Raw genomic sequence first — 26,095 nt, forward strand, 5'->3', positions numbered from 1 at the left:
ATGTCAATTTACACATACAAGACACTGTAAACTTCTGGTGATACAGTGCCTTGAAGAAGGAAGAGAGAGGATTTGGAAAATATCCCATTTGTAAAGAACAATGTACCAGTATTAACCCAATGTAACAAACACTGATCTTACCAGGTTTCTTGGGTGTTCTGGTAAATGTTCCTTTCACAGTGCGACAATGAGAATTATCTCCGCCACAGACTCCACATTTATCTTCAACCTTATTGGAACCAATCTCTTTATCACAGCCCACTTTCTGCAGAAAATAACCAAGAAGGTTGCCAGATTAGGACTGGACTGTTCTAGAGATCAGCTCAACCAAGATAAGTGAAACAATACATATGATCGGAAACTTACAGAGTTTCCTGGGCTTCTGTTTCCCTTTTCTGTTTAAAGAAATGTTCATGAGCAAAAAAATTGAACCAATAAATTTTTTTCTTCTTCCCTGTCCTTTTGATTGATGTTTCATAAATTGTTAATCAAATTAGAGATATTATATTTCATAGACAATATGCTTCTTGCTTCAGAATTTTGAATCTCCCTGGTCCATGGTAATTTATACTCCTTGCTTAGCACTTGGTATATGTATTTTTTTCATGAATAAACTGAGGTGCAGAGAAGATAAATGAATTGCTTTTAGTCCCATTAGGTAACAATAATAACAATAAGAATAAGAATTACAATTTTTCAAGTGTTTTAAGATTTGAAAAGGGATTAGTAAATATTACATCTCTGGGTTCTCCCAACTGTCTTTTGCTATTGTCGTGAAGTCATTTTTCAGTCCTGTCTGACTGTTGTGACCCAGTTGGGGGGAGTGGTTCTTGGCAAAGATACTGGAGTGGCTTGTCATTTCCTTTTCCAACTCATTTTACAGATAAGGAATCTGAGGCAAATAGGGTGAAGTGACTTGCCCAGGATCACACAACTAGTAAGTTTCTGAGGCCAGATTTGGATTCAGGAAGATGAGTTTTCCTGGCTCCCAACCCAATGCTCTATTCATTGGACCACTAGCTGTTCACAGACTATCTCCATTTTATAGATGACAAAAATGAAGCACAGCAGTTTAGCTGACTTGCCAGTTCTTAGGACAGAAAATTAACTCCAGTCTTTCTGATTCCAAGTTTAGGAATCTGTGTTCTAGCACCACTACTATCATCACTGCAGCAACTAAGGTTATAGTTTGTTGTCACATCCTGCTGCTGCCTTTCCAACTTGACAGGGATAGAAATAAAATATGGTGTTCCAGAACTATGCTACTGCCATATTCTTCAAGGATTGCTTGTTGTCCTTCATTCTCGAAGACCAAAATGATGTCACTATTTCTGGGTCAAGGTGCAGGGTGCCCAACTATGGCTGATCAGACCAATATGAGCTTAGAAAGCTCTACCACAGGTTGGGCACAAATTGCTCCCATGAGCATTTGGAGGGTTAAGGAATTACCCAGAGGGTCTCATCCTAAGGCATCTGTATAACCAACACCCAAGAATTATATAACAGGGAAAAACTGAAGAAAACGACATCATACAAGATCTTGATTAATTGGGGATGAATTTGGACTTACCACACACTCTCCTCGAACACAGATGCTATATGGGTCTTTGTAAGAACAACGGGTTCCATCATGCACCAGCTGTTTCATATAAGCAACATCTCCTGACTCTTTGGATTGGCAGTAAAGGTGGCACCTTTTGTTGGCTGCAGAGGGTGGAGAAGAACGCCAACTGTTTACATCAAATGGGCTGGTTTAAACAGCATGGTTGGATTTATGTTTAAAATAGAAAGTTTCAACAAAGTCACCTGAAGTCAAAAGGGATGCTGTATCAATAAATAAAAACAAATGACACACAGGAGACAATTCCATATTCTCAGCATTTTACATGTAAATCTGAACTCTTCAGGCTCATTTTGAGACATATTCCAGTTAGCTTTAACTGATAGGACAACTGAAGAAAAAGTCACTTTGGTATGTGAGTTGCTGAACACATCTAGGCTCTCAGGGGTTTTTAATAAAAACTATTTTATATGAGTTCTGCATATGTACTTAAGATGAGTGGGTATTGAAGAAAAGAAGCATTTATTAAGCACCTAATTTAGTGCTTAGTGTTAAACACTATAGAAACATTATCTCATTTGATCCCCAACCAATTGGGGAAGTAAGGTGCTATTATTTTCATTTTTCAAATGAGCAAAGTGAAGTAGGAGGTTGAAATGATTTCCCTATGTCACACAATTAGCAAGTATCTGACACAGATTTGAACTCACATCCTTTGAAATTCCCAGGTCCATGGTTCTATTGCACCAACCAGAGATAGATAACATTGTATATTATTAATGAAGTCATATACTTCTATTTTTTTAAGGTTTTTGTAAGGCAAATGGGGTTAAGTAGCTTGCCCAAGGCCACACAGCTAGGTAATTATTAAGTGTCTGAGACCGGATTTGAACCCAGGTACTCCTGACTCCAGGGCCGGTGCTTTATCCACTACGCCACCTAGCCACCCCAATATACTTCTATTTTTAAAAAGGCATTGGGGTGGCTAAGGTGGCTCAGAGGATGGAGCACCGGATCTTAAGTCACGAGTGCCTCAGATCAAATCGGCCTCAGACACTTAATAATTATCTAGCTGTGCGGCCTTGGGAAAGCCACTTAAACCCATTGCCTTGAAAAAATATTTTTTAAAAAAGGCATTGAGGTAGGCTATTCAGGGCTATAATATCATTTATTTTCTTTGATTAACTCTAAATAAAAAGAGCTGGCATTTATGTAGGGCTGTAAAGTTTTAAATGTGCTTTATAAAAGGATCTCATTTGATTCTCATAATAGCTACTGCTATCATTTCCATTTTACAAATGAGGAAACTGAGTCACCAAAAAGTTAAGTGACTTGACCAGAATCATAATATGAGTAACTGAGTCAATATTTCAATTCAAGTCTTCCCATCTCCAAGAGTAATTGCATCACCTAGCTGCCTCTGAAGTGGAAGAAACAATTCAGGCAGAAATTCAATCCATTTATCTATACCATTAAAAACTCTATGAAAGTGAATTTTAAAGTGTTTTGTGTCCTGGACCATTACATTCACAGATAGAATGTGAGAAGCTGATCTTATTTCAAGTTCTAAAGTTGCCAGAGAAGTATGAGGTTTTCTCAAGATTAGCCAAAGTAGAAATATCAAAACATTAAAAAAAAAACCAAACTGCCTCAGAATAGATGAACTGAATAGTGATCAGGAAATGTGATCAGCCTCTCTCAATTAGTGCTTTAGTTTCTCTTTTCAGAGTTTTGCAGATGGCAGGTAGTGTTCTGCAAGCTGCCTCTGTTGGGGATTTGCATATTTGGTGCTTTCTATGGCCCAAAATGAAAGCTTTCACCAGAAAAAAAAAAGATCTGAGAAATAGATTTACTTGGTCAGGGAAGAATTAATTGTTCTGATGTTCCTCCAGCTTCCCTAAATTCCTAATTCCAAAGGAAGCTAGACTCCAGCCTCAGAGGCAGATCTACTGCCCATCAGGAAAATGGAGGAACAGAATGGCCACAAAGATCATGTTTGTCACCTCTGTCCTGGGAATACTGGTGGGAACATCCAAAATTCCCTTCCTGTGAAACAGAAGGCTACTTGACCATTTCTATCTTTCTCCAAGGGAAACGATCAGAGGAGGTAGCATCTCTTGTTCCATCTGAAGCAACAGATGATAGAGGCAAGGAGGTGCTGAGATGCAGAACTCAGCAGGATCATGGTGCAAGCTTTCCCTCTCTTGATCCTTCTAATAATTATCGCTAAAATAGAAGTGCAATAGAGTTCCTTAAATAAAAAAACCTCAAAATAAAAAATAGAGTTCCTTCCTTTTTCTTCCTTTCCTTTTCTCTTTTTTCTTTTCTTTCCTTTCCCCTTTCCCTCTTTTCTTTCTCTCCCCTCCCTTCCCTCCTCTTTATCTCCCCTCCTTTCCTTTCCCTCTCCTCTCCCTCCCTTTTCATCTCTTCCCTTTCCTTTGTTCTCCCCTCCCTTCTTTCTTTCCCTTCATAGATCATAGAGCTAAAGGAGGAAGGAAGTATAGACCCTGATTATAGATCAACTCCTCATTTTACTTATGATGGGGCATCACATTCTTGGTATAAATAAAGCATCAAATGTGAGGTTTGAACCCAGGTCATCTTACTATCTTACTCTACATCTTACTTCCAAGCTGCCATGTGACATCAATTCACTCACATGTTTTTAGTAGATAAAAAAATTCAGGACATTCATTCTTAATTATTCTTGTGTTTAATAAAGGTGTCTGTATGTGTGTGTGTGTGTGTGTGTGTGTGTGTGTGTGTGTGTGTGTGTTCTGCATCAATCCTCCATCAGCTTATATGTTCCACAGTTACTCTCCAGAAGAAGAGTCCAGTTTGGAATTCCAGTCATTTATCCAATACACTTATCCTGGTTCCTATTTCCTTAAATAAGAGGCAGCTCCAACTTAGCCTCCACTTGTCTATATACATGAAAACTTAGGTGAGGATTCCTGATCAACACCTACCTTATTTGTCACCAATGCAAACTCAACAAGTCAAATAGCCTTTGAACTTTCATTTCAAAGTGTCCTTGGTAAGATGCCAACAACAAGAAGATTGGACTCACCATCTGCATGTTCAAAGGGCAGCCAGTGGTGTTTGCTGTTCTGATATTCAAAGTGGGAGTTCCGTTGCTGGCACTGTTGGGCTCGAAAATCCTCAAAGACCTTCGAGCACTCTTCAGTGTTACAAAGCTGGTACTCAAAATTAACGCCAGGGCAATCCTGACCACCATTGATTGGCCTAAAGAGAAGACAAGCTTTAAAAAGGTTTCTTGGCTCTTGGTTCTTGAGGGGAAGTTTCCACTCATTGGCTCAAAGGCCCAATGCCAGAGGTTTTGGGCTGCCACTTCAAGAGACTGGAATCAGGCTTCCCAACTTTAAAACCTTTCTACAAAGCATACAAAAAACAAATTCTTAAAGTTGAGAAACATACGTTTTGATGATCTGGGCACAAACAAATAAAAAATAAGCTTCTTTGCCCAGAAAAGGGATTCCTGCCACCATTACCACCCCTGCTGCCAAATATACAACTGATATTCCAAATGAAAAAAGTATTGATCAAATTTTATCCTTAGGAAACTAATCTGCAATTGGCACAGACTTAGAGAGGGACAGAAATGTCATCATATCAGTAAATTCATGTCTGATGGCAGAAACTGGAGAAAATCTTAGTCTTATAAATCCTATCCAAACAAGGGCTTTTTTAGTTCTGCTCAAGTCAAATAAAGATAAGAATATTTTCTTTTTTTTCTTTTAGAAACACTTTTGGAAAACTGCCTCTTCATTTCTGGGCAAGATGTTGTTCTAGAGAACAGAGAGGAAACTGGGTGGGTCCATCTCTATGTATCACTTTTTCCTTCAGTTCTCACAGAAAGCCATCAAGGAGAATCATGGAATAGAATAACTTCTGCCCACTCATACCAATGCTACCTGTCTTAGGAGGAGAATGCAACACATATGTTATAGCTGTTGTTTTATTATTTTAGTAAATGCTTCATTTTATTTTAGTAAATGCTTTAACTTTAGCTGACTATTGAGAGGAAAAACACTAGTTGAGGCTCTTGGGTTATGGTATTCAAAGAACAGACCAACAGACCCATAAACACTACCTGGAGCCTTAGAGGGGCAGTTGCCCTCTGGGGACACAACCTGAGAGTAAAACCAAGTCAAAAAAGTTAACCCATGTAAGGGTTCTTTCTACTTCAAATTTGGACAAGTATATTGGAAATTTTAATGAAATTTTAAATTTTTGCTCATGAAATAAGATAGTTGGGATTCCCTAAATTTTCAAATGGGATTGGCTACTGCATAAAAATGGCTTTGAGGTTAGGGTTCAAGTCCATCAGATCAAACAACCTATTAATAACAACAGTTATATGATTTTCCTAAAATAAGTTTTCACTCACATTGGGTTATTGCATTGGCGTGTCCTGAAGCGAACTCCCGTCCCACATGTACGAGAACAGGAGCCAAATTTGGTCCAGGACCCCCAGTTTCCATCCTGCTTCTCTTGATTGGCATTCTTCCACATGCAGTGACCCTTATAGCACCACTTGAGAAAAATCAAGACATGAACTAGATTATTAACATAATTAATATGATGAATAATGAAATAATGAAATAAAAAATGAAATAATGAAAATAATTCACTTGCTGCAATATGATTCATATCAATCAACAGTCATTTAAGTGCCCACTCTATATCAATGCTGTAGATAAAAAGGAAAAACTAAAATAATCCTTGCCTTCAAAGAGTTATATTCTAATGGGGAGATAAAAAGTACATGCATTTGTGCTGAATCATTTTCCAGTGGTGATTCTTCCTGACCCCATTTGAAATTTTTTTGGTAAAGATATTGGAGTGACTTGCCAGCTCATTTTGCAGATGAGAAAACTGAGGAAAATATGGTAAGTGACTTAGTGTCTGAGGTCAAATTTGAAATCACAAAGATGAATCTTTCTGACTCCAAACACGTATATAGGTTAACACAAAGCAGATAGAAAATATAAGGTAATCATGATGGGGAAGGCATTAGCACTTGGAAAAAGACTTATGCAGGTGGTATCTATCACTTGATATGCATCCAGATAGAAACCAAGATCTAAAAATGCATTGATGAAGAGGGAGCACATTCCAGGAATGGATCACAGCCAGGGCAAAGAAAAAGAAATGAATGATGGAATGTTGCTGAAGAATAAAGCAATAAAGTCAGTCTGGCTGGACCAATGAATGCAAAGAAGATAATAAAGCAAATAGGCCTAGGGAGATAGGCTGAGGCCAGGTAGTAAAGAGTTTGGTATTTATCCAAATGGGATTTTATATTTGAATCCAGAAATTAAAGGAAGCCAGTGTCATTTAATTGGGGGCGGGGGGGGTAAGAGAGAAATGCACAATCAAAATTGTATTTTAGGGGCAGCTAGGTGACACAGTGGTCACAGTACAGACCCTGTAGTCAGGAGGACCTGAGTTCAAATCCAACCTTAGACAATATTTACTAGCTATGTGACCTGGGGCAAGTATTTATTATTATTTAAGTGCACTTAAATTTATTATTATTAAAATTATTAAATTATGTAAGGGTTCTTAAAATTTATTATTATTTAAAAAACCAAAAAAAAAAAAAAGAAAAGAAAAGAAAAGCAAGAGAGAGAGAGGAAAAAATATCATTAATAAAAGGAATTGTGTTTTAGGGAAAACCACATTGGCAGCAGTTTGTGATGGTGGCAGTCCTCTCTATATAAGTATGATATAATGGAATTGGTCTGAGTCCCTCTTCTGACACATTGGCTGTGTAGTATATGGTAAAATAAATAGTGTGTATGTGTGTGTGTGTGTGTGTGTGTGTGTGTGTGTGTGTGTTCTTTAGTTGTTGTCCTTTGTTCTCAAAGAGAACCAAAATGACATCATTATTTTGGGATCAAGATAGAGTGTGTCTACATCAATAACATGAGGTGGAATTGTTCATTTCAAGAGGACAATAATCAAAGACAATTTAAAAAGATTTGTAATGAAAAATACCATCCCCGGGTGGCTAGGTGGCACAGTGGATAGAGCACTGGCCCTGGAGTCAGGAGTGCCTGGGTTCAAATCCGGTCTCAGACACTTAATAATTCCCTAGCTGTGTGGCCTTGGGCAAGCCACTTAACCCCATTGCCTAGCAAAAACCTAAAAAAAAAAAATACCATCCCCATCCAGAGAAGGATATTTAAAGGTGGAGTTTAAATGAAGAGCAAAGCTTATTATCTTCATTTTTAAAAAAGTTTTTTCATGTAGTATGTCATTTTTTCCCCTCTCTAATGCTTTCTTTCTTCCTTTTGGATCTGATTCTCTCCTCACAACATGATTATTATGGATCTATGTTTAGTATGTTTATAAATGTAGAGCCTATAACAGATTGCTTTCTGTAATGGGGAAGGGGGAGGGAGAAAAATTGTAAAACTCAAAACCTCACCAAAAAAAAAAGACTGGTAAAAACTATCATTGCATGTAGCTAGAAAAACAAATAAATGAGATATTAAAAAAAGATACAGTGGGTCTGACTGTCACTGATCCTACCAATAAGAGATCAGAAGCCTCAACCACAGGTCATATACAAATATATCATGTGAACAATTTGGAGTGGAGATATCTCTAAATTTGTGCATCTCACACATTTCTTTTGAGGTATTCTAATTCTGCTTTGCTCATAAAGCACCTTCTGTGATATGGGCACAACATGGTGGTCAACCCAAGCCATGGGGCCCTCATGTTTCACAAACAAATCCAAGGTTAATCAGAGAGACCATGAGAATAATCTTGTATACATACTTAAACACATTATTCCTCTGATAGAACATAAATAACTGGAATGTAATGTACCCTATGAGAATAACTTTTTAACTTATTGGTTGATTCATTAATAAAAGTCCTCAATTTTCTACTTCTCAGTTAAAAGAATTATTTAAAATTAGTCCCAAACATAATATAAAAATCTGAAATTTGCATTGTGGAAAAAGGAACTTGGATATAGGTTTCATAGCTTCCTGAAATGAAACTATATAATCATCAACATGAAAGAGCAGAGCAGAAGGGATTTTTTAAATTACATACATAGTGAGAACAAAACATTAATATGACTATTTATGATTCAATTATTTGCAACTTTCCAAAGTAATGAGAAGAGATTCTAGGGAATTACCTTATTCTGACTTTTACTGGTCACACTAAAACAAAAGTAGCTTCTCATAACCAACAAGAATGTGGGGGTCATCCAGGGTACTAGAATGAGGAATGCTCCACTAGATTCTGTACTCTCATGTATGTCAACAACTATAGCCTTGGAGCTCCTCCAAAGGCCAGATTTATACCCTTTATTTTTATTTTTAGGGGTTTTTTTTTGCAAGGTAAATGGGGTTAAGTGGCCCAAGGTCACACAGCTAGGTAATTATTAAATGTCTGAGACCGTATTTGAACCCAGGTACTCCTGACTCCAGGGCCATTGCTTTATCCATTGCACCACCTAGCCGCCCCAATTTATACCCTTTAAAATAACAGTAGCACTGGCATATATTGATTTACTTTACAACAACCATAAATTATATCTGTATCGACCTTCATTTTCAAAATCCTTTTGTCATACACTATATCGAACCTTAAAACAATCTTAGAAGGAAAGTTAAAGAATAAATCTCTGAAAGATTAAATGAATTGCTAATGTTCCCAAGAGTAAGAACTGGTTCAACATGGATAACCATCCAAGTTTTCTAAGAGTTGTCTGCTTAGAGGCATCCTACCAGAAGGTTTTTATTTTAAAATAAGGTATCAACTCTGAATTCATGCTTTTGACATTTAGATTTTATATGCCTAATTCAATAAAATATATGCTATTTATTAATCTACCAGTTAGGTATTTGTTAAATGTGTATCAAGTGACAGGCACTGAGTTAATTATTGGGAGATGGGTTAGATTTTATATATGATCACATATTATGTGATTATATGTAATATATTGAATATATTAAAATAGTAATATTATTTATATATTACATGTGTCTTGAATATATAATAATTAAACAAGTTATTCTATCTATTCATATACATGCATATATCTGTTTATAGAAAATAAATTCATGGTAATTGGAGGAGTTTTAAGATGTTCATTAAAGATTCACATAGGAGGTAACATTTTACATGAACTTGGAAGAGGTCAAAGTGATAAGGGAATACATTCCAGGCATGGGCACAGCTTGTGAAAAATCATGGAAGTCTTTGGAACTGAATATCTTAGGTAAGCCACAGCAAGGCCAGTTTGCCTGGGCTAAGAATACAACAAGGGAAGTAATTTATCAAAAGATAGAAACTTAGGTTAGAACCAGCTTGTGAAGTGTTACAAATGCCAAAAAGAAGAATCTGCAATACATTCCAGACATATAGGGAACCAAGGGAGTTTACTAAGAGTATTAATAAACTAGGAATATTATTTTGGCAATTATATGGAGCTATAAGTAAAACAATTTGGATTAAAGTTAAGAAAGAGTATGAATGAAGTGCCTTAGGAAGTCCATAACCATCAGGAAAAAAATTCTTAGTCAATGTATTTTATTTTATTGGAGCAGCTAGTGAATAAAATGCTCCTCCTGGAGTAAAGAATACTCTTCTTTTTTGCCTTTTAAAATATTTTGTTTATTTGTTTTTCCAAAAAATGCAACAGTAGTCTTCACGAAATACTTTTTGCAAGGTTTTGAGTTTTACATTTTTCTCCCTCCCTCCCTTCCTCCCCCAATAAAAAGCAATCTAATATAGGCTCTACATGTGTAATCGTACTAAACACAAATCCAAATTAATCATGTTGTGAAAGAAGAATCAAGCCCAAATGGAAGGGAAAAAAAACATTAGCAAGAAAAAAAAGATACAACTCATAAGACAGCTTTTAAAAACTGGAGATAGTAAACTTTGGTCTGCATTTAAACTCCACAGTTCTCTCTCTGGATATGGATGGTCTTTTCCATCACAAGCCTTTTAGAATTGATTTTGATTAATTTACTGCTGAAATGAAGAAGTCCATCATACTGGATCATCATTCAATGTTGTTGTTAGTGTGTATAATGCTCTTCAGGTTCTGCTCATTTCATTCATCAACAATTCATGTAAGTCTCTCCAGGCTTTCTGAAGCTTGTACCTATGATTTCTTATAGAACAACAGTGTTCCATCATAAGGAATACTTCTTTAAGTATTCAAATCTGATATCAGACACTTACTGTGTGACATTAGTTAGGCAAGTCATTTTTATCATATTTGCTCAGTTTCCTCATTTATAAAATGAGCTGGAGAAGGAAAGGCAAACTACTCCAGTCACTCTGCCAAGAAAACCCCAAATGAGGTCACAATGAATCAGAAATAACTGAAAAATGTATTGCTAATATAGACAAGGTTTGTCAACTGGAGATCTCAATATGGCTATTTTGTTTGTTTGAGTTTATTTTTTTTTCTGTGATTAGTGTAATCTGTCCATTCACACAAGAGTTCTCTGACAGGGAAATCCAACTTATATTCCTTTAAGGTTTAGAGTACTCTAGGGAGTTTTTCCTAGTAAAGTAAGCCCTTCTTCTTCATGGGGTTACAAAACATCCATGCTGAGAAACTTTCAGAAGGAAGAAACCAGAAAGTAATTTCAATCCCCTCAAAAGGGTACAAGCTGGACTTCCAGCCAAGATAGTAGAGAGAAGACAGGCACAGTGCTAAAGGTCTCCTGCTCTTCCCTCATATATGATATGAAACAAATCTCTTAAAATTCAATCCACAAAACCCAAAAGGAAAAACGAGGAGAAGAACATCCACCTCATGATCTGTCTTCTGAGATCATGGGTGAGTCCAGGCACAGAGGGCGACTCTGCCAGGAGTGCAGGACCAGGTGAGATTAGGAGACTAGATCAGCCTAGGATTAACCTGATTAGCATCAGGGCAGGAGGCCAGGAGCCTGAGGGCCTGAGAATGGGACTGGCTTGAGCACCAGTGGGGCTAGAGCCTGGTTGGCCACAGGGGCTCAGGCCAACTAGGGAGCAGAGGCATTGGTGGTGGTGCTGACCCTCTAGAGCTTGCAAGCAGGACTGGAGGGAGCGTTCTGGTGTGGGAGAGCTGTAGACATCGATCCCTGAGCTCCTCCGGTCTGGAAGAACTCAGAGTCCATACCTTCATTTCAACTGAAGCCTCTTCCCAGAACAAACACAATTACAGTCCACCTCTGGCCCCAGGCTAAGGCCAGCAGCAGAACCAGCTCAGCTGGGAATAGGGAGAGTGATGACCTCACCCCAGGGTAGAGGCCACCATTGATCAAAGATAAAAGTATTCAACAGCTTCAACCACTCCCTCCAGGCCAAGGGAGAGGGTCTCAATCATGGTCACAGACACACAAGAGAAAGCAACCAGTACCCCCTACTGGACAGCTGGAGATATTACACTCAGTGAGTAAAGCCTCTAGGGATCCCAACACCAAACCTCTGTGAACCAGCCCCTCTCCAACTCAAGGTCTTCAGATAATGAAGAAAGGCCAGCACAAAGGAGAGTCCATAGAAAAATTCTTGGAAGGAAAAGACCCTAACTCAGAGAGACCTAGAACCTCTAAGGAGAATATGACCTGCTCAGTACAGTAAGACTTCCTTGAAGAAATAAGGAAGGATTTTAAAAATCAATTGGAAAATTTGGAAGAGAAAATTAACACCTTGCAATAAGAAAACAATTCTCTGAAAACCTCAATTGGTCAAAGGGAAAATTCTTACAAAAATAGAGTTAACCAATTGGAAAAGGAGTTGCAAAAGGTAAATGAAGAAAATTCTTCTCTTAAAAAAAGAATGGTGTCTGTGGAAACTAATGACTTCATGAGATAGCAAGAGTCTGTTAAACAAAACCAAAAAAATAAAAAATAGAAGAAAATGTAAACTATCTCATCAGTAAAACCACTGACCTCGAGAATAGATCAAGGAGGGACATCCTGAGAATTATAGGCCTTTCTGAAAACACTGAAGAGAGAAAAATCCCAGACTTAATATTACAGGATTTAGAGATGGAAAATTGCCTTGATATCATGGAACCAGAGGGCAAAATAGTTATTGAAAGAATACATCGATACCCTCTGGAAAGAGATCCTAAAATGAAAACACCAAGGAATGTTGTGACCAAATTCCAGAGCTATCAGATAAAAAAGTGAAAATCCTGCAAGCAGCTAGAAAGAAACAATTTAAATACCAAGGAGCCACAGTAAAGATTATGCAGGACCTGGCTGCATCAACATTAATGGATCGAAGGGCCTGGAATGAGATATTCTGAAGAGCAAGGGAACTTGGAATGCAGCTAAGAATCTATTATCTGGCAAAACTGAGCCTTCTCTTCCAGGGGAAAAGATGGTCATTTAATGAAATGGGAGACTTCCAACAATTCCTGATGAAAAGACCAGAGCTAAATAGAAAATCTGGACATCAAACAGGAGGTTCAAGAGACACATGAAAAGGTTAAAAAAAGGGGGGGGTAAAGAGAAAAATACTGCTATCCAATAAGATGAAACTGGCTATATCCCAGCATGGGGAAAAGATTCTCATGATTCTTGAGAATTGTAACTATCAGAGAGAATATATTTAGCCAAAAGTGATGGACACTGATGACTTATCCATGAGACTCCTATCCAGTGGAAAGAAACTGGTTATATCCTTATTTGGGAGAGAGACTCTAATAACTCTCAAGAATTGTAACTCTATTAGAATATACTTGGCCAGAAGTGATGGATACTTGTGATTTTTTATGACTCAGAATGATTGAAAAACACTACCTCCTTAAAAAGGGGGACAGGAAGGAGACAGGAGGATGGAGGGGATTGAATGGGGTAAATCTCATACAATAGGTCAAAAAGACCTATTGTAATAGAGGGGGAGAAGGGAGGATATGAGAAACACCTGAATCTTCCTCTCATCAGACTTGGCTTAAAGTTAATTTACACACAAACTCAGTTAACTTAAGAAACATTTTACCTTTCAAGTATTAAAAGGGGAAAAGGGGATGGGGGGGACTGACATAGAGAGGGTGAGAAAAGGGGAACTAATAGAAGGAAAAGGGAAAAAGGGGGGAAAGGGAAAGGGGAAAGAAGAGGAGTGGATATAGGAGGGCAAACACGATGAAGGAGGCAGTATTCAGAAACAAAATACTGGGAAATATGGATGATGTGAAAAGGGGGGAAAATACTATCAGAGGGAAGATAGCACAGAGGGCAATAAAGAGCTAGTAATTGTAAGTTTGAATGTTAATGGAATGAACTCTCCCATAAAATGTAAGTGAATAGCAGAGTGGATTAAAAACCAGAATCCTACAATATGCTGCTTACAAGAAACTCATTTGAAGTAGAGAGATACATAGAGAATAAAGGTAAAAGGTTGGAGCAAAATATATTTTGCTTCAGCTGAAGTGAAAAAAGCAGGAGTAGCAATCCTTATCTCAGACAAAACAGCTGCAAAAATAGCGTTAGAAGAGTTAAGGAAGGAAACTATATCCTCCAAAAAGGTATTATAGACAATAAAGTCTGAGTATGTATGCACCCAATGGGATAATATCCAAATTCTTAGAGGAGAAGCTGAAAGAATTACAGGAAGATATAGACAGCAAAACTCTACTAGTGGGAGACCTCAACCGCCCACTCTCAGATTTGGATAAATCTAATCATAAAATAAACAAGAAAGAAGTTAAGGAGGTAAATAGATTGTTACAAAACCTAGATATGATAGACTTAAGGAGGAAACCAGAGAAAGAATTGTAGAGTTTGAACAAAGACCAAAGGCTATTACCTTCAATTTAGAAAAAAAACGTTATCTTATTATGTAATTTTTCTATCTCTTAATACTTTATTTTTCTTCCTTAAGGATATGATTTCTCTCTCATCACATTCAATTTGGATCAATATATACCATAGAAACAATGTATGGACTGGCAAATTGCCTTCTGTGGGGGCTGGGGGGAGGGAAGCTAGATTAGGGGAAAAATTGTAAAACTCAAAATAAATAAAATCTTGGGGGAGGAAAGGATGCAAGCAACTTTAAGGGAGTTAGTGCTTTGGATTTTAACTCAAAGTCTAACTACACTGAAGTTTTATATACCAGTGGTTATTTAGATTTACCAGTATGGTAGGGAAAAGAAAGGCATGCACCCATAAAACTTGCCATTCCCCTTTATGCAAACACATACCAGCAATGTTAAGGTTAAAGTTTAAATGAGATATACTCACTTTTCCAGGGGCACACTCAGTTCCATCAAGTGGGGGTCCTTTCTTTGTCTTACAGAAGTAGGGATTATCAGGATGGCTACACCATAGCTGTTTACATGGATCAAAGGTTCGGAACTGAAAAATAGAGGAAATTGCTTAAATGACATTGTAGACAATATAACATTCAAAATTAGTATGTTTCAAATCTACTTCGTGTTTCTTGTTTGTTTTATTTCAGTTTATTAGCAAAAATTGCAATATGTTTAAGTAGACTATTGTGTGATTCCCAAATAGATATTATTTTGGCTTATCTGAAATCATCATGTTAATAAATTGATAAGTAAATAAATATCAATATAATCAATTTCTAATCTTATGATTACTCAATTTTTCATGCTTATCTGCTTTCTTTACTAATATAAAGGAAAATTTCTTGGCTTCAATTTCCCCCTCTGTAAAATGAGGAACTAGCCTTCAAGGTCTTTTCCATTTTTAAAACCTATGACTGTAATTATCATTAATATAGTTAAATTCATAGTGTAGAAGTCTAGGAAGCAGACAGTGACTATTATTAAGCAAATTTTAGGTAAAACAAAGCTTCAATCAAAATGATTTCATTGCATCCCTATAAATATGAACTGTTAGTAGTTATAATAGCAATCATGTAATTCATTTAATTGAATCAAAAAGAACCATTGTATTTGAAAGAATTATAGATAGATAGATAAAGAAAGAGAGAAAGAAAAAGAAAGAGAAAGAGAGAGAAAGAAAGAGAGAGAAAGGAAGGAAGGAAGGAAGGAAGGAAGGAAGGAAGGAAGGAAGGAAAGAAAGAAAGAAAGAAAGAAAGAAAGAAAGAAAGAAAGAAAGAAAGAAAGAAAGAAAGAAAGAACTGAATCTATGATTTCAATGATATAGGGAATTCTTCTGTGAGGAAGTTACTTCCATCATATTTTTCTAATCTGAAATTTTGTAGTTAACAATAGAAATATATGTACCAAAGGTGTCTGCAGAAGATATGCTAGCTAGCTAGCTAGCTAGCTAGATAGATAGATAGATAGACAGACAGATAGGTAGTTGGTTAAATGGATGGATGAGTGGATGGATATTTAGATAGAAAGATAGATGCATACATAGAGAGATATATTTATATACTGTCTCAGGAGGCAGCACAATTTTAAACTTTAAATACCTTTATATCTCTCCAGTCTCTCTTCCCTCCAATCTATCTATCCTACAAGTGTTAAGTATCAAAACAATCTTCCTAAAGTACATATCTGACCTGCCCTGCTCAAAAATATTCTATGGCCCCCAAATGCCTCTAGGATAAAATTACAAATTTTAAGCTTGAAGAGTTTCAAACTGAACTAGGATTTCTGGGACATCATTCACAAAGGCGTTTCTTCACAGAAATTCTATGACATAGGTGAAGAAAGTGAGGATCACAGAAATAAAGTTAATTGCCTATTCTCATGTATAGAAAAATATCAGATGCGGGGATCAATTCCAAGTATTCCTCACTTTGCATTTAAGACCCTTCCTAATATTCTAGAATGATAAGGAGATAATAAGTATACATTTATATGTATGCATATATTGTGTATGCAAATAAACACAGGTCCATATATGCATCTGCCTAAACACATGTATGATTTTATCCCAATTCTATCCATAAACACCGAATTTATCCATACTGGTTAACTAAAGCATCAAGTCTTAAGAACTCTTCCCTTCCTCATTACCATATCTTGTACTTGGAAGTTTTCCTCCAATAAGCTTCTCCTTGCTCATGAAATTTCCTTTCCTGATAACATCGAGTCAAAGGTAAGTAGAGTATTGTTAAATTATTTGTGCTAAGACTACATTTTATTATGACAAAGGAATTTACCTGGTTCTAATTTAAATGCTAAAAAAAAAAAAGAAAGATTTGAAGGGAACCTAAGGGAAATCATTAACTACAAATTTTTTTTTTATTGTAAGGCGATTAATCATTGCTCTTAAACTTGAAGGAAACCAAAATCCAGGTTTTTACCTCTTCATCCTCTTTCTTTCTAAGTCTCTGTGGATCTGATCCCAGTCATCTTCCATAGTATAAATTACTTAAAATGAGGAATGTGCATTTAGCATCACTCATCTAACCAGAATTAGGTGCATAGATTTTATCATTTAAGTTTTAATATTACTTTGGGTGACTTACCGCAGTACACATTTTGTATCCAACACCAAAATCAAAGCGGCATTGTTCATCCATAGAATAATTGATTCCTGGTAGTTCTGGGAGTTTGGGCCAATCATGTTCAAAAGGGTCATCAAGAAGACAGTCATAGGAACTGTGATATAGGTAAATAGTGGATACAGTTAAGATTTTGGACATGTTTCTACGAAGATAATAACCACAGTGAAAAGAAGAAGAGATAGGGACATAAGAGAAGGAAAGAGAAAAATGAGGAGAAGAGGAAAGAAGGACATCTTCCTTAAGGGAATTTTAATTCTACTCATAATTATATCATAGAAAAATAAAATTCAACAAATTTAATGGCATGTAGCTAATAGCATGTAAACTTTTACTATTGCTTGGTACGTTTATACCTACTAGTTCTAAAAATATTTCTGTAATTTTCTTTTTTTTTTTTTAGTTTTTGCAATACAGTGGGGTTAAGTGAATTACCCAAAGTCACACAGTTAAGTAGGTTTTAAGTGTCTGAGACCAGATTTGAACTCAAGTCCTTCTGACTTTGGGATTGGTACTCTATCCACTGCACTACCTAGCTGCCCCTTATCTGTAAATTTCCAATGTACTTACCATCTTCTAAGAATATGTTATCAATTTGCTTTCTCCTTTTTTTTAACTAGGAAGTATTCATCTTTCCATAACTGCTTTAGGGTGATAAGCCCTGTATTTCATTTACATTGTAAAGATTGTTGTTAGGATACTTTCTAAATCTATTAAGGTTCATTTTACAAATCTGAAATTGCATGTTAAGGGTAACATTGCATAGGCATTAGCTGCTTTCAACAAAATCATGTCCCTGAATTTTGTGATATACCTCTATATATCTTGCCCAGAGAAGTAAAAGATATCTGTTTAATCTCACTGCTTCAATTTAACTTCTGGATTCAAGCTTGGAATTTTTTGTCTCAATTGTCTTGCTCTTTCCTTGGTGTGCACTAAGAATTTTAGACTTATCTAATGCAAATGAAATTTTGTTAACATGAGGGCAGATTCCATCAAATAGAAAAAAGGTTTTTAATATTAACTTCAAGGAGTCTGGACATACTAAAGACAGGATATTATGCAAGAAAATGACAGAATCTATATAATAGATAGCACTGAAGTTTGTGGAAATTTAGAAACAATCAAATATGAAAGACAAAATATGATCTGCTTTGACTTACAAAAACTAAGTGGTGACAAATTCTTGCCTCACAGTCACAAACTTCAAAATACTCATTATTACAGACAAACCTGTTGCCTACAAAAACACCAACATTAACATTGTTTCCTAAAAAAAATCAAAAACATCATTTGGATAGAAAAAGTCTTATAGAAATGTTCATTACTTTCAAATAACACATAATGATAAAGTTTCCAAAGTTATAGAAGCCAGAGAGAGAAATTAAAATCATATCACCGCAAGAGGAAATACATATTATCACCCCTGTCATCCTGTCTGATACTGAAGTTATTCCAAAGATACTTTTGGTAAATTTACAGAAAATGTATTTACAGCCCATTAATTATTCTAAATTTCAAAAAAGCAATTATTTAAAGAGCAATTAATTTACAAGTCAGTTCAATAGTCCATTAAATGTAATTAGACATCATTATGTATTATTATATTACTAAATCTAGTCAATTTTATAAATATGTAGTTTATAAATTAAATATATTTAAAATCACTAAATCAACATTGATTCAATATTGAATATATGAATAGCAATAATTTAATAAATATTAAATATAACAACAACATATTAGCACAAAATAAAACTCGTGTCTAAAAAATAACAAGATGAGGAAACTGAGGCTGACAGAAATTAGTAACTTGATCACAGATAGTATGAAACTGGGCTGTAATTTAATCCTAGATTCTGGAACTGCAGATCAGTAGGATTTGCCCCCACTAAACCTGTCCTGCCTTCAGGGACATGCTAATATATGTTTAACGACCAACTCTCTGAACACACTTTTATGCATAATCTGCAGTATTGATTTCCCCCATCAGTATCTTTAGCCTAGATAATGAAATAACAAGTCAATTCTTGATTTGTAATCTTTGATTATTTTGGAGATGCAAATCTCATACAGCAATTTTATAACGGCTACCTTGTAGTATCTGGCACTCTCAGTATTCTTTATAATGCTCTTGCAAACTCTTCTAACTCTAACTCTGTGAATCTATGGTCTTTCTGGGTCTCAGTTTCTTATCTGTAAAATGAGGGAGTTTGACTTGATGGCTGTTTCACTTTCTTATTTGTCCTCTGTACCTAGCATAAAGGCTGGCAACTCATGGCTCTTAATGATTGTCAATTGATAGATGGATTTCTATCTATGATCACATATATTAATTATTTCAAATGTCTAGACATATTGTGCTCTATGTGTCTTCACATGGTCACGGACAGACATGGAAATCTCCCATCTCTCTTTTCAAGTTACAGTATCCCAATACTCTACATAGTCCCACAAGGTTCTTACTGTATGTATCTTTTCAATTCCTGGCCACTGCACCGGGACCAGTGATAACGATGAAATGCTGCCTGTACCAGTGGAGCCATAACACTTCCCATGGCTGTCTCATCACCACACCTGTTTCCTTGACCATCATGCTCCATTCCTAACCTAGAAAGATCCAAAATGAGATAAGATAAGAAGGAACCAAAGGTCTGCTGATGAGTATGGAAACTGGCTTGATCATTTCAAATTTGTTTAATGCCGATTCATGATAAGAAAATCTGTGCCAATTATTCTAAACTAATCCAAAAACAATACTAATGGAAATCTTTATATCAGATGAGGGGGGTGGGGAAAGTGGCATTCTTTGAGAAATCTCATTTACCTTAGAATAGAGTATAACAAGATAAGACAACTTCCTATATCTTAGTGTTGTTTCACAAAAATACCTGAGCCCACTGTGGATGTCCCAATGGGGAGTCATTTATTCACAGTTTTAGTACATGACCCCTTCCCTGGTTTAGACACATAGATGGTAGAAGAGAAATCAAAATGGCACCTGGAAGATCTGACATATCTATTTCTAAAGTGTAAACACAATTGGAAGAAGCAGGGACAAAAAAAAATGCTGTTTTTGCTTTTATGTCTCTTGGTAATGGTGACTTACACATGACCAGTTTCATGGGCCACCACAAAGGCTGATGAAAAACCATCCTCATGATTTAAGGTACAGCTTCTTACTGGATGACACATTCCTGTGACTGGTGCATATCCTGTAAAGAATAACAATTTTTTAAAAAACTTAATTTCATCTGTAAACCTATAAGAAATTGCTACTGGCTCCCTCCCTACCAAAAAAAAATCTTCTGTGAAACAAGGACAGTTACATGTCCTTGGAAAAGTCATGTCCCATGAAGCAAAAATCATATGATTTCCTTTATGGCTGTTTTGCATTGTCTCATCATTGCTGAATTTTTTCATTGGTTATAGTCACAGACCACATGTGTAGACCAGAGATGTAGGCCACAGGTCACAGACATAGGTCCTTAGAGATTGTTTAATTGAACCACCTCACTTGAAAAGTGAGAAAACCTCTGAGGTCAAGGATTTAAATGATTTATATGAACTTGACATATGAAATTAACCAATTTTGAATTTCATAAAAACTTATAAGGAAGTCAAAAGTTTGGAATTTTTTTCTCAGTATCTATTCAGAATCAATATTTACCAGAATTCCTCAAGTTGGTGCTCATTTTTAACATTAGTAGTTGGTACAATTCATGATAGATTTTGTGGGTCATTCCCCCTTAACCTAAATCAATGGTTATTTAAACAAAGTCTGATTTTTCTTAGTATCATTTATTCTGGTTTTTTATTATCTGACTGATACAGATAACTTCTGATGAGGAAATTCCTTTTTCCAACGCAGTCTGATGACTATTCTGTAACTCGAAATATAACCTAGTTGCCTTGGAACATAGAGAGCAATATGGTCTCGGTTCACTTTGCTAATATGTGTCAGATGCAGGATACATAACCTATTTTTTCCTGGCTGCAGGGTCAGTTCTCTATTCACTATACCCATATGCTTCTCTTTGACTTATTATGAAAATTTTAAAGTAATTAATACCAGGAAGTATTCTTGTCTTTGCAATACTTCGAAGAAGTCAAAGTAAGGTGCTAGAAAGAAGAGACAGACCTGAACAATATAAAATAGCAGGCATTGAGCTCAACACTGATTTGGAGGTTATTTAGGAATAATTATCTCTCCCTACATGACAATGTCGTTACCTTGCATACCAGCAGGACCAAAGTCTTGCCTTGTTAAAAAAATGGCATGATCATGGTGTTCAGGATGGTTGGGATCAGACTTCTGCTGCTGACATGCCCATCGGCATACATTCTCCAAACTCCTGGATGGATTTCCTCTTTCTATGAGGCTGATGGACTAAATAAAAACAATCAATTAAACATCTACATTCCCAATATTCCCAAAGCCTACATTCTGGTTCTTTATCTGACACTAAACATTTGAAATTCTAATTCTAAGTCTTGTCTAAGAAATATTTTTGTATTACATTATAATATTATATAGCCTTTATAGACTAATGAACAGACAAAATAATGAGTGAGTTTCTGGAAGCATTTCAGAAAACCAATGATGAAGCATGCCATTCTCCCCTTGAAAGAAAGAATTGACTCAGAAAACATAAGGATGTAAGAATTGTTGATATTTTCTATTTTTTTAGTTTTTTTTTTTTTGCAAGGCAAATGGGGCTAAGTGGTTTGCTCAAGGCCACACAGCTAAGCAATTATTAAGTGTCTGAGACCAGATTTGAGCTCAGGTACTACTGACTCCAGGGCTGGTGCTCTATCCGCCACCTAGCCACCCCTGATATTTTCTTTGACTGAATATTTGTTACAAGGGCTTATTCATTTTTTTTCATTGTGGGAGAAGATGAGGAGAGGGAATAAAATTTTGCTTATTGGAAAAAATATATTTCTTAAGTGTCTATTTGCAGGGCACCAATGAAATAATGAGGAGAAAAGGTTGCATTCTAGGCTTTCTAGGTGTTTATTTTCTGACCAACAGATGGTAGGTGAAAAGTTGCCATTGCTTGGAATGGTTGAGTAAAGATAACAAGCATTTATTATTAAGTACCACCATATGGCAAATTCTAACTGAATAAGAGGAGTTTCTTTTGTATAATATTCTAATATCAGACCACTTGGGTTACATCAGACCACTTGGGTTAAGTGTAGAAGTGGTTAAAATATTTCTTGGACTGACTTGTATGTTTCAACATACTATTATCAGTGTTACATTTTTAAAAATTAACCAAAGATGGTTCCATGCAGAACATATACATTCCCTTCCATATGATGGAACTACTAGTCCTTGGTCCTTAAGGATACCAGATGAAAACTACTTATATTTTCTGTGATTGAGATAAAGTAGGTTAGGCTAGGGGAATTAACCAAGACTCAGTGACATTCTATGTCATCAGAAGGAGATAAAGTGATATTGAAGAAGGGAGAAAATTCTAACAATATTCTTTGCTTATCTTTCTTAAATGAACAAATTAATATTTCAAATCTGGCAAGATAAAAAACTGAAAGAAAAAAATCCAATACTTAAATATGGAAATTATGAAATTAGTCTTCCTCCCTCCCTTATCAAGCTTTCACAGTTAGAGAACATTAACCTTTATCAAAAACAAAATGTTATTCCATGGGGTGTGCTAATAGAAGCCAGTTGAAGTCAGTTTTTATAAAAGAAAAGCTTTCTAACAAAAGGAATATATTTTCATGATTCCCCATTTTTTTCTTTTCTCTAGCCCCTGCTCCAAAGGGGGGCAAACACCTCTAAATGTGAAAGTTACCCAGAGTTCTTCTTTCCATAATGGAAAGGCTATTTCTGTAGAATATTATACGTAGGTAAAACATCTAGTTGGTGCAATTCTTTGATTGGATCATTTTTTATTCATTCATCAATTATTTATTAGCAAGGTATTGTGGAAAGTTCATATAAAATTGTAAATCTTTATATTTATAACTATCTAAGACTTCTCTCTTCATTTCAAGAATCTGCTTACTGGAAAAGCATCACCATTCTCATAGGTTAAAATCATAGGTTAATTTTCACCCTCCTTTGAGAGAGAAGCATACATCTAGGACTCAGGTATGGGAGTTTTCCTTTCTCATATGGACAATTCCTTTTCTTCAGTACAGGGCAATCACTTGCATTGTTATTTGGAGCTGTAGGAATTGGGTGTCCAAATTATATCTGGTCCTCTGTCCCAAGTTCCACATATGGAATCATAAACCATTCTTACCTTGGTATAACCCAGCATTATCATGCGTACCAGTACAACATTAATATGCACCCCAAGGGACTCATCATGGTAAATTTCATTCACCTAGAAACAAAACAGGCAAGTTTTCAAAGGAAGGCATCAAAAAAGGACATGAAAAACTAAGATAATAATTCAACTATCACTCATTGAAATATTATGTGGATACAGCTAGATCAAAGTAGCAAGCTTCCTAGCATCCTATGAATAGTTTGAACTTTGAGGTGAAGCCCTCTTTGTGGAAGCAAGTAGAAGAAGAGAAATGTGGAGGAATGGCAATTTTTATGAAATTTATTTTGTTTAATTTTAAAAGTTGGGTGGAAATTTGCAAATACTAATTAGGAGAGACACCTTAGAATGATAGAATTTTACTGCCAGAAAGGACTATAAAGCTTTCTAACCTGAGCCAAGACCCACATTTTTCTGGTAAATAAAGCAAGATTCCCTAAGCTAACACATTTGCTGGTAAAAGTAGGACTAGAGAGGTCAAAGACGGTGTTCAATTCAACTATCATTCACTAGTCAAATGTACTAAGAGACAAACAGATTTTACTCTGCCTCTTTTTCATTTGGAGCTACTATATGCAAGGAAAGACTGCAAAATATTGAGGGAGTCAAAGGCAAATCACACTATACTCATAACTTCCTTTGATCTTCACTACTGGGGACCTCAGGTATTCTTAGCTACATAGAGGGAAAAAACTTAAGGCTTAGAGAGAATGACCCATCAATGACCAAAATCCAATCAAATGAGAGATTAATATACAGCTTTTTCCTCTTGCCACTTAGAAGGTTTATCTCAGATCACCCCTATTTGCTTCAAAGTTTCTTCATCTGTAAAATAAACTGGAAAAAGAAATGGCAAACCATTTCAAATCTTTTTCAAGAAAATCCCGAATGGAGTCACAAAGAGTCAGACATAACTGAAACAATTCAACAACTTCCCTTTAAGAAGCTTATGTCCTGTGATGGGGGGGGGGGGGGGGAAGCTATTCATGGTACTTTTTTTTTGGTTTTCACAAGGCAATGGGGTTAAATGATTTGCCCAGGGCCACACAGCTAGGTAATTATTAAGTGTCTGAGGTTGGATTTGAACTCAGGGACTCCTGACTCCAGGGCTGATGCTCTATCCACTTCGCTACCTAGCCACCCACACAGCACTTTTAATAATAATAATAATAATAAAAACATTTATAGAGTACTTTGAGGCATGCAAATGGCTTTATATATAATCGGATCACATAATCAATGAGCCAGAGCTGGAAGGGACCTCAGAAGCTATGATGCACTCTCATTTTGCTGATGAGAAGATTGAAGTTAATGATTTCGGAAGTCAATATACGTTCCTATGGTAACAACTAATTTCCTTCCTTCTTTCCTTCCTTCCTTTCCTCCTTCCCTCCCTCCCTCCTTCCTTCCTTCCCTCTCCTTCCTTCCTTCTTTCCTTCCTTCTCCTTCCTTCCTTTCATTTTTTCCCTGCAGAAACAATTGACATTCTCCTATTTGGAAACTGAAATCCTTCATCAAAGTTGCAGTTTTGAGTACCATTTTTTTTCCTGTTATAATAGGTAACTTTCATGATAACTTATTAAGTTTATAGTGATAAACTGTATATTATAACCCAAAGTCAACATTTTTATGCATTTTTTATTTTAAACAAATACAAAATTAGGGGGCAAATGCCATAAGCACAGTAAAACGTAAGAGAGGATTCATTAAAATAAAGCAACAAATTTCCATTTTTCAGAAAGCCTATATAATAAATGCTACACATTGTTTTCAAAATTGTCTATCTTTTCTTTACTTCCTTGTAGATTTTTTTCTGTTCTCTGCTGTGCACTGTTTATTTTTTTTCCCCTTCCATCCCCCTTCAGGGTAATTTTTTTGTTGTTCCAATTAAGCAGGGATAATATATATATATATATATATATATATATATATATATACATGCATTTACATACCTAGTTACATATAGACAACTATCACACTCACAAATATACCTGTATACACACATATACTCATTTATAGATATATACATATATATGTATAGATATCTATATTTTTGGTTTTGTGTGTATCTCTCATGTTTAAAACATTTCCTGAAAGCAATAACCCCTGCTTATTTTCCTATTTTATTTCTATTTGCTACTTTGCCCTCCTTATATCTTAACCTACCACCTTTCCAAGAATTCCTTCCTTCCACACCCTTCTATAACCCACCTTTCCATTGATCTCCTCATCATTGTACATACTGTCTTATCTTATTCCCTCACCCTCTAACTCTGTACCCTCCTTACCTCCTCCCCTTATTTCTATCTGAATATAAAAGGTTTTTATAACTGACTTTGGTCATTATGCTGCTAAGAGTTCCTAATCCTTTCAAAGGTGCTTGCCTTTATCACATTATTGTCATTATATAAACTGATTTCCTGATTCTGTTAATTTCTTTTGGCAATAGATTATACAGGCCTTCCCAGGTTAATCTGAAAGCCATCTTCTTCATAATTTCTTACAACACAATTATATCCCTTAACAGTTATAAACCATTACTTGTTCACTCATTTTCCAATTTATCAGCATGTCCTCAGATTACCACTTTAATGATGAGGGATAATTTTCCTTAAACTTCATTTCTCTTCCTCCCCATGCCCCATTGTACTTCATATTTCTCTTACTAGCCTCAAAACAAATCACAAAAATTCCCAGACTCACCTAGATTCCCTCTTTGACTGAGAACAATAACACACAGAGTGATACATCATTTCCCTATACTAGAATACAA

The 26,095-nt window shown here is 35.9% G+C and overlaps 1 protein-coding gene across 1 annotated transcript in view; it reads right to left on the reverse strand.

Moving 5' to 3' along the window:
* ADAMTS3 (ADAM metallopeptidase with thrombospondin type 1 motif 3) overlaps window positions 1-26,095 on the reverse strand; it is a 296,116-nt gene that overhangs the window by 40,743 nt on the left and 229,278 nt on the right. Inside the window, exons 6-15 of the mRNA XM_074228436.1 lie at window positions 23,296-23,379; window positions 21,251-21,407; window positions 20,127-20,232; window positions 19,484-19,627; window positions 16,982-17,114; window positions 14,809-14,922; window positions 5,973-6,118; window positions 4,632-4,807; window positions 1,571-1,704; window positions 142-265 (exon numbers count right to left, since the gene is read on the reverse strand). Coding sequence (XP_074084537.1) covers window positions 142-265; window positions 1,571-1,704; window positions 4,632-4,807; window positions 5,973-6,118; window positions 14,809-14,922; window positions 16,982-17,114; window positions 19,484-19,627; window positions 20,127-20,232; window positions 21,251-21,407; window positions 23,296-23,379 — 1,318 coding nt within the window. The remainder of the gene's footprint in view (window positions 1-141; window positions 266-1,570; window positions 1,705-4,631; window positions 4,808-5,972; window positions 6,119-14,808; window positions 14,923-16,981; window positions 17,115-19,483; window positions 19,628-20,126; window positions 20,233-21,250; window positions 21,408-23,295; window positions 23,380-26,095) is intronic.

Source organism: Macrotis lagotis, chromosome 3 (assembly GCF_037893015.1).
Source record: "Macrotis lagotis isolate mMagLag1 chromosome 3, bilby.v1.9.chrom.fasta, whole genome shotgun sequence".
NCBI classification, from domain to species: domain Eukaryota; kingdom Metazoa; phylum Chordata; class Mammalia; order Peramelemorphia; family Peramelidae; genus Macrotis; species Macrotis lagotis.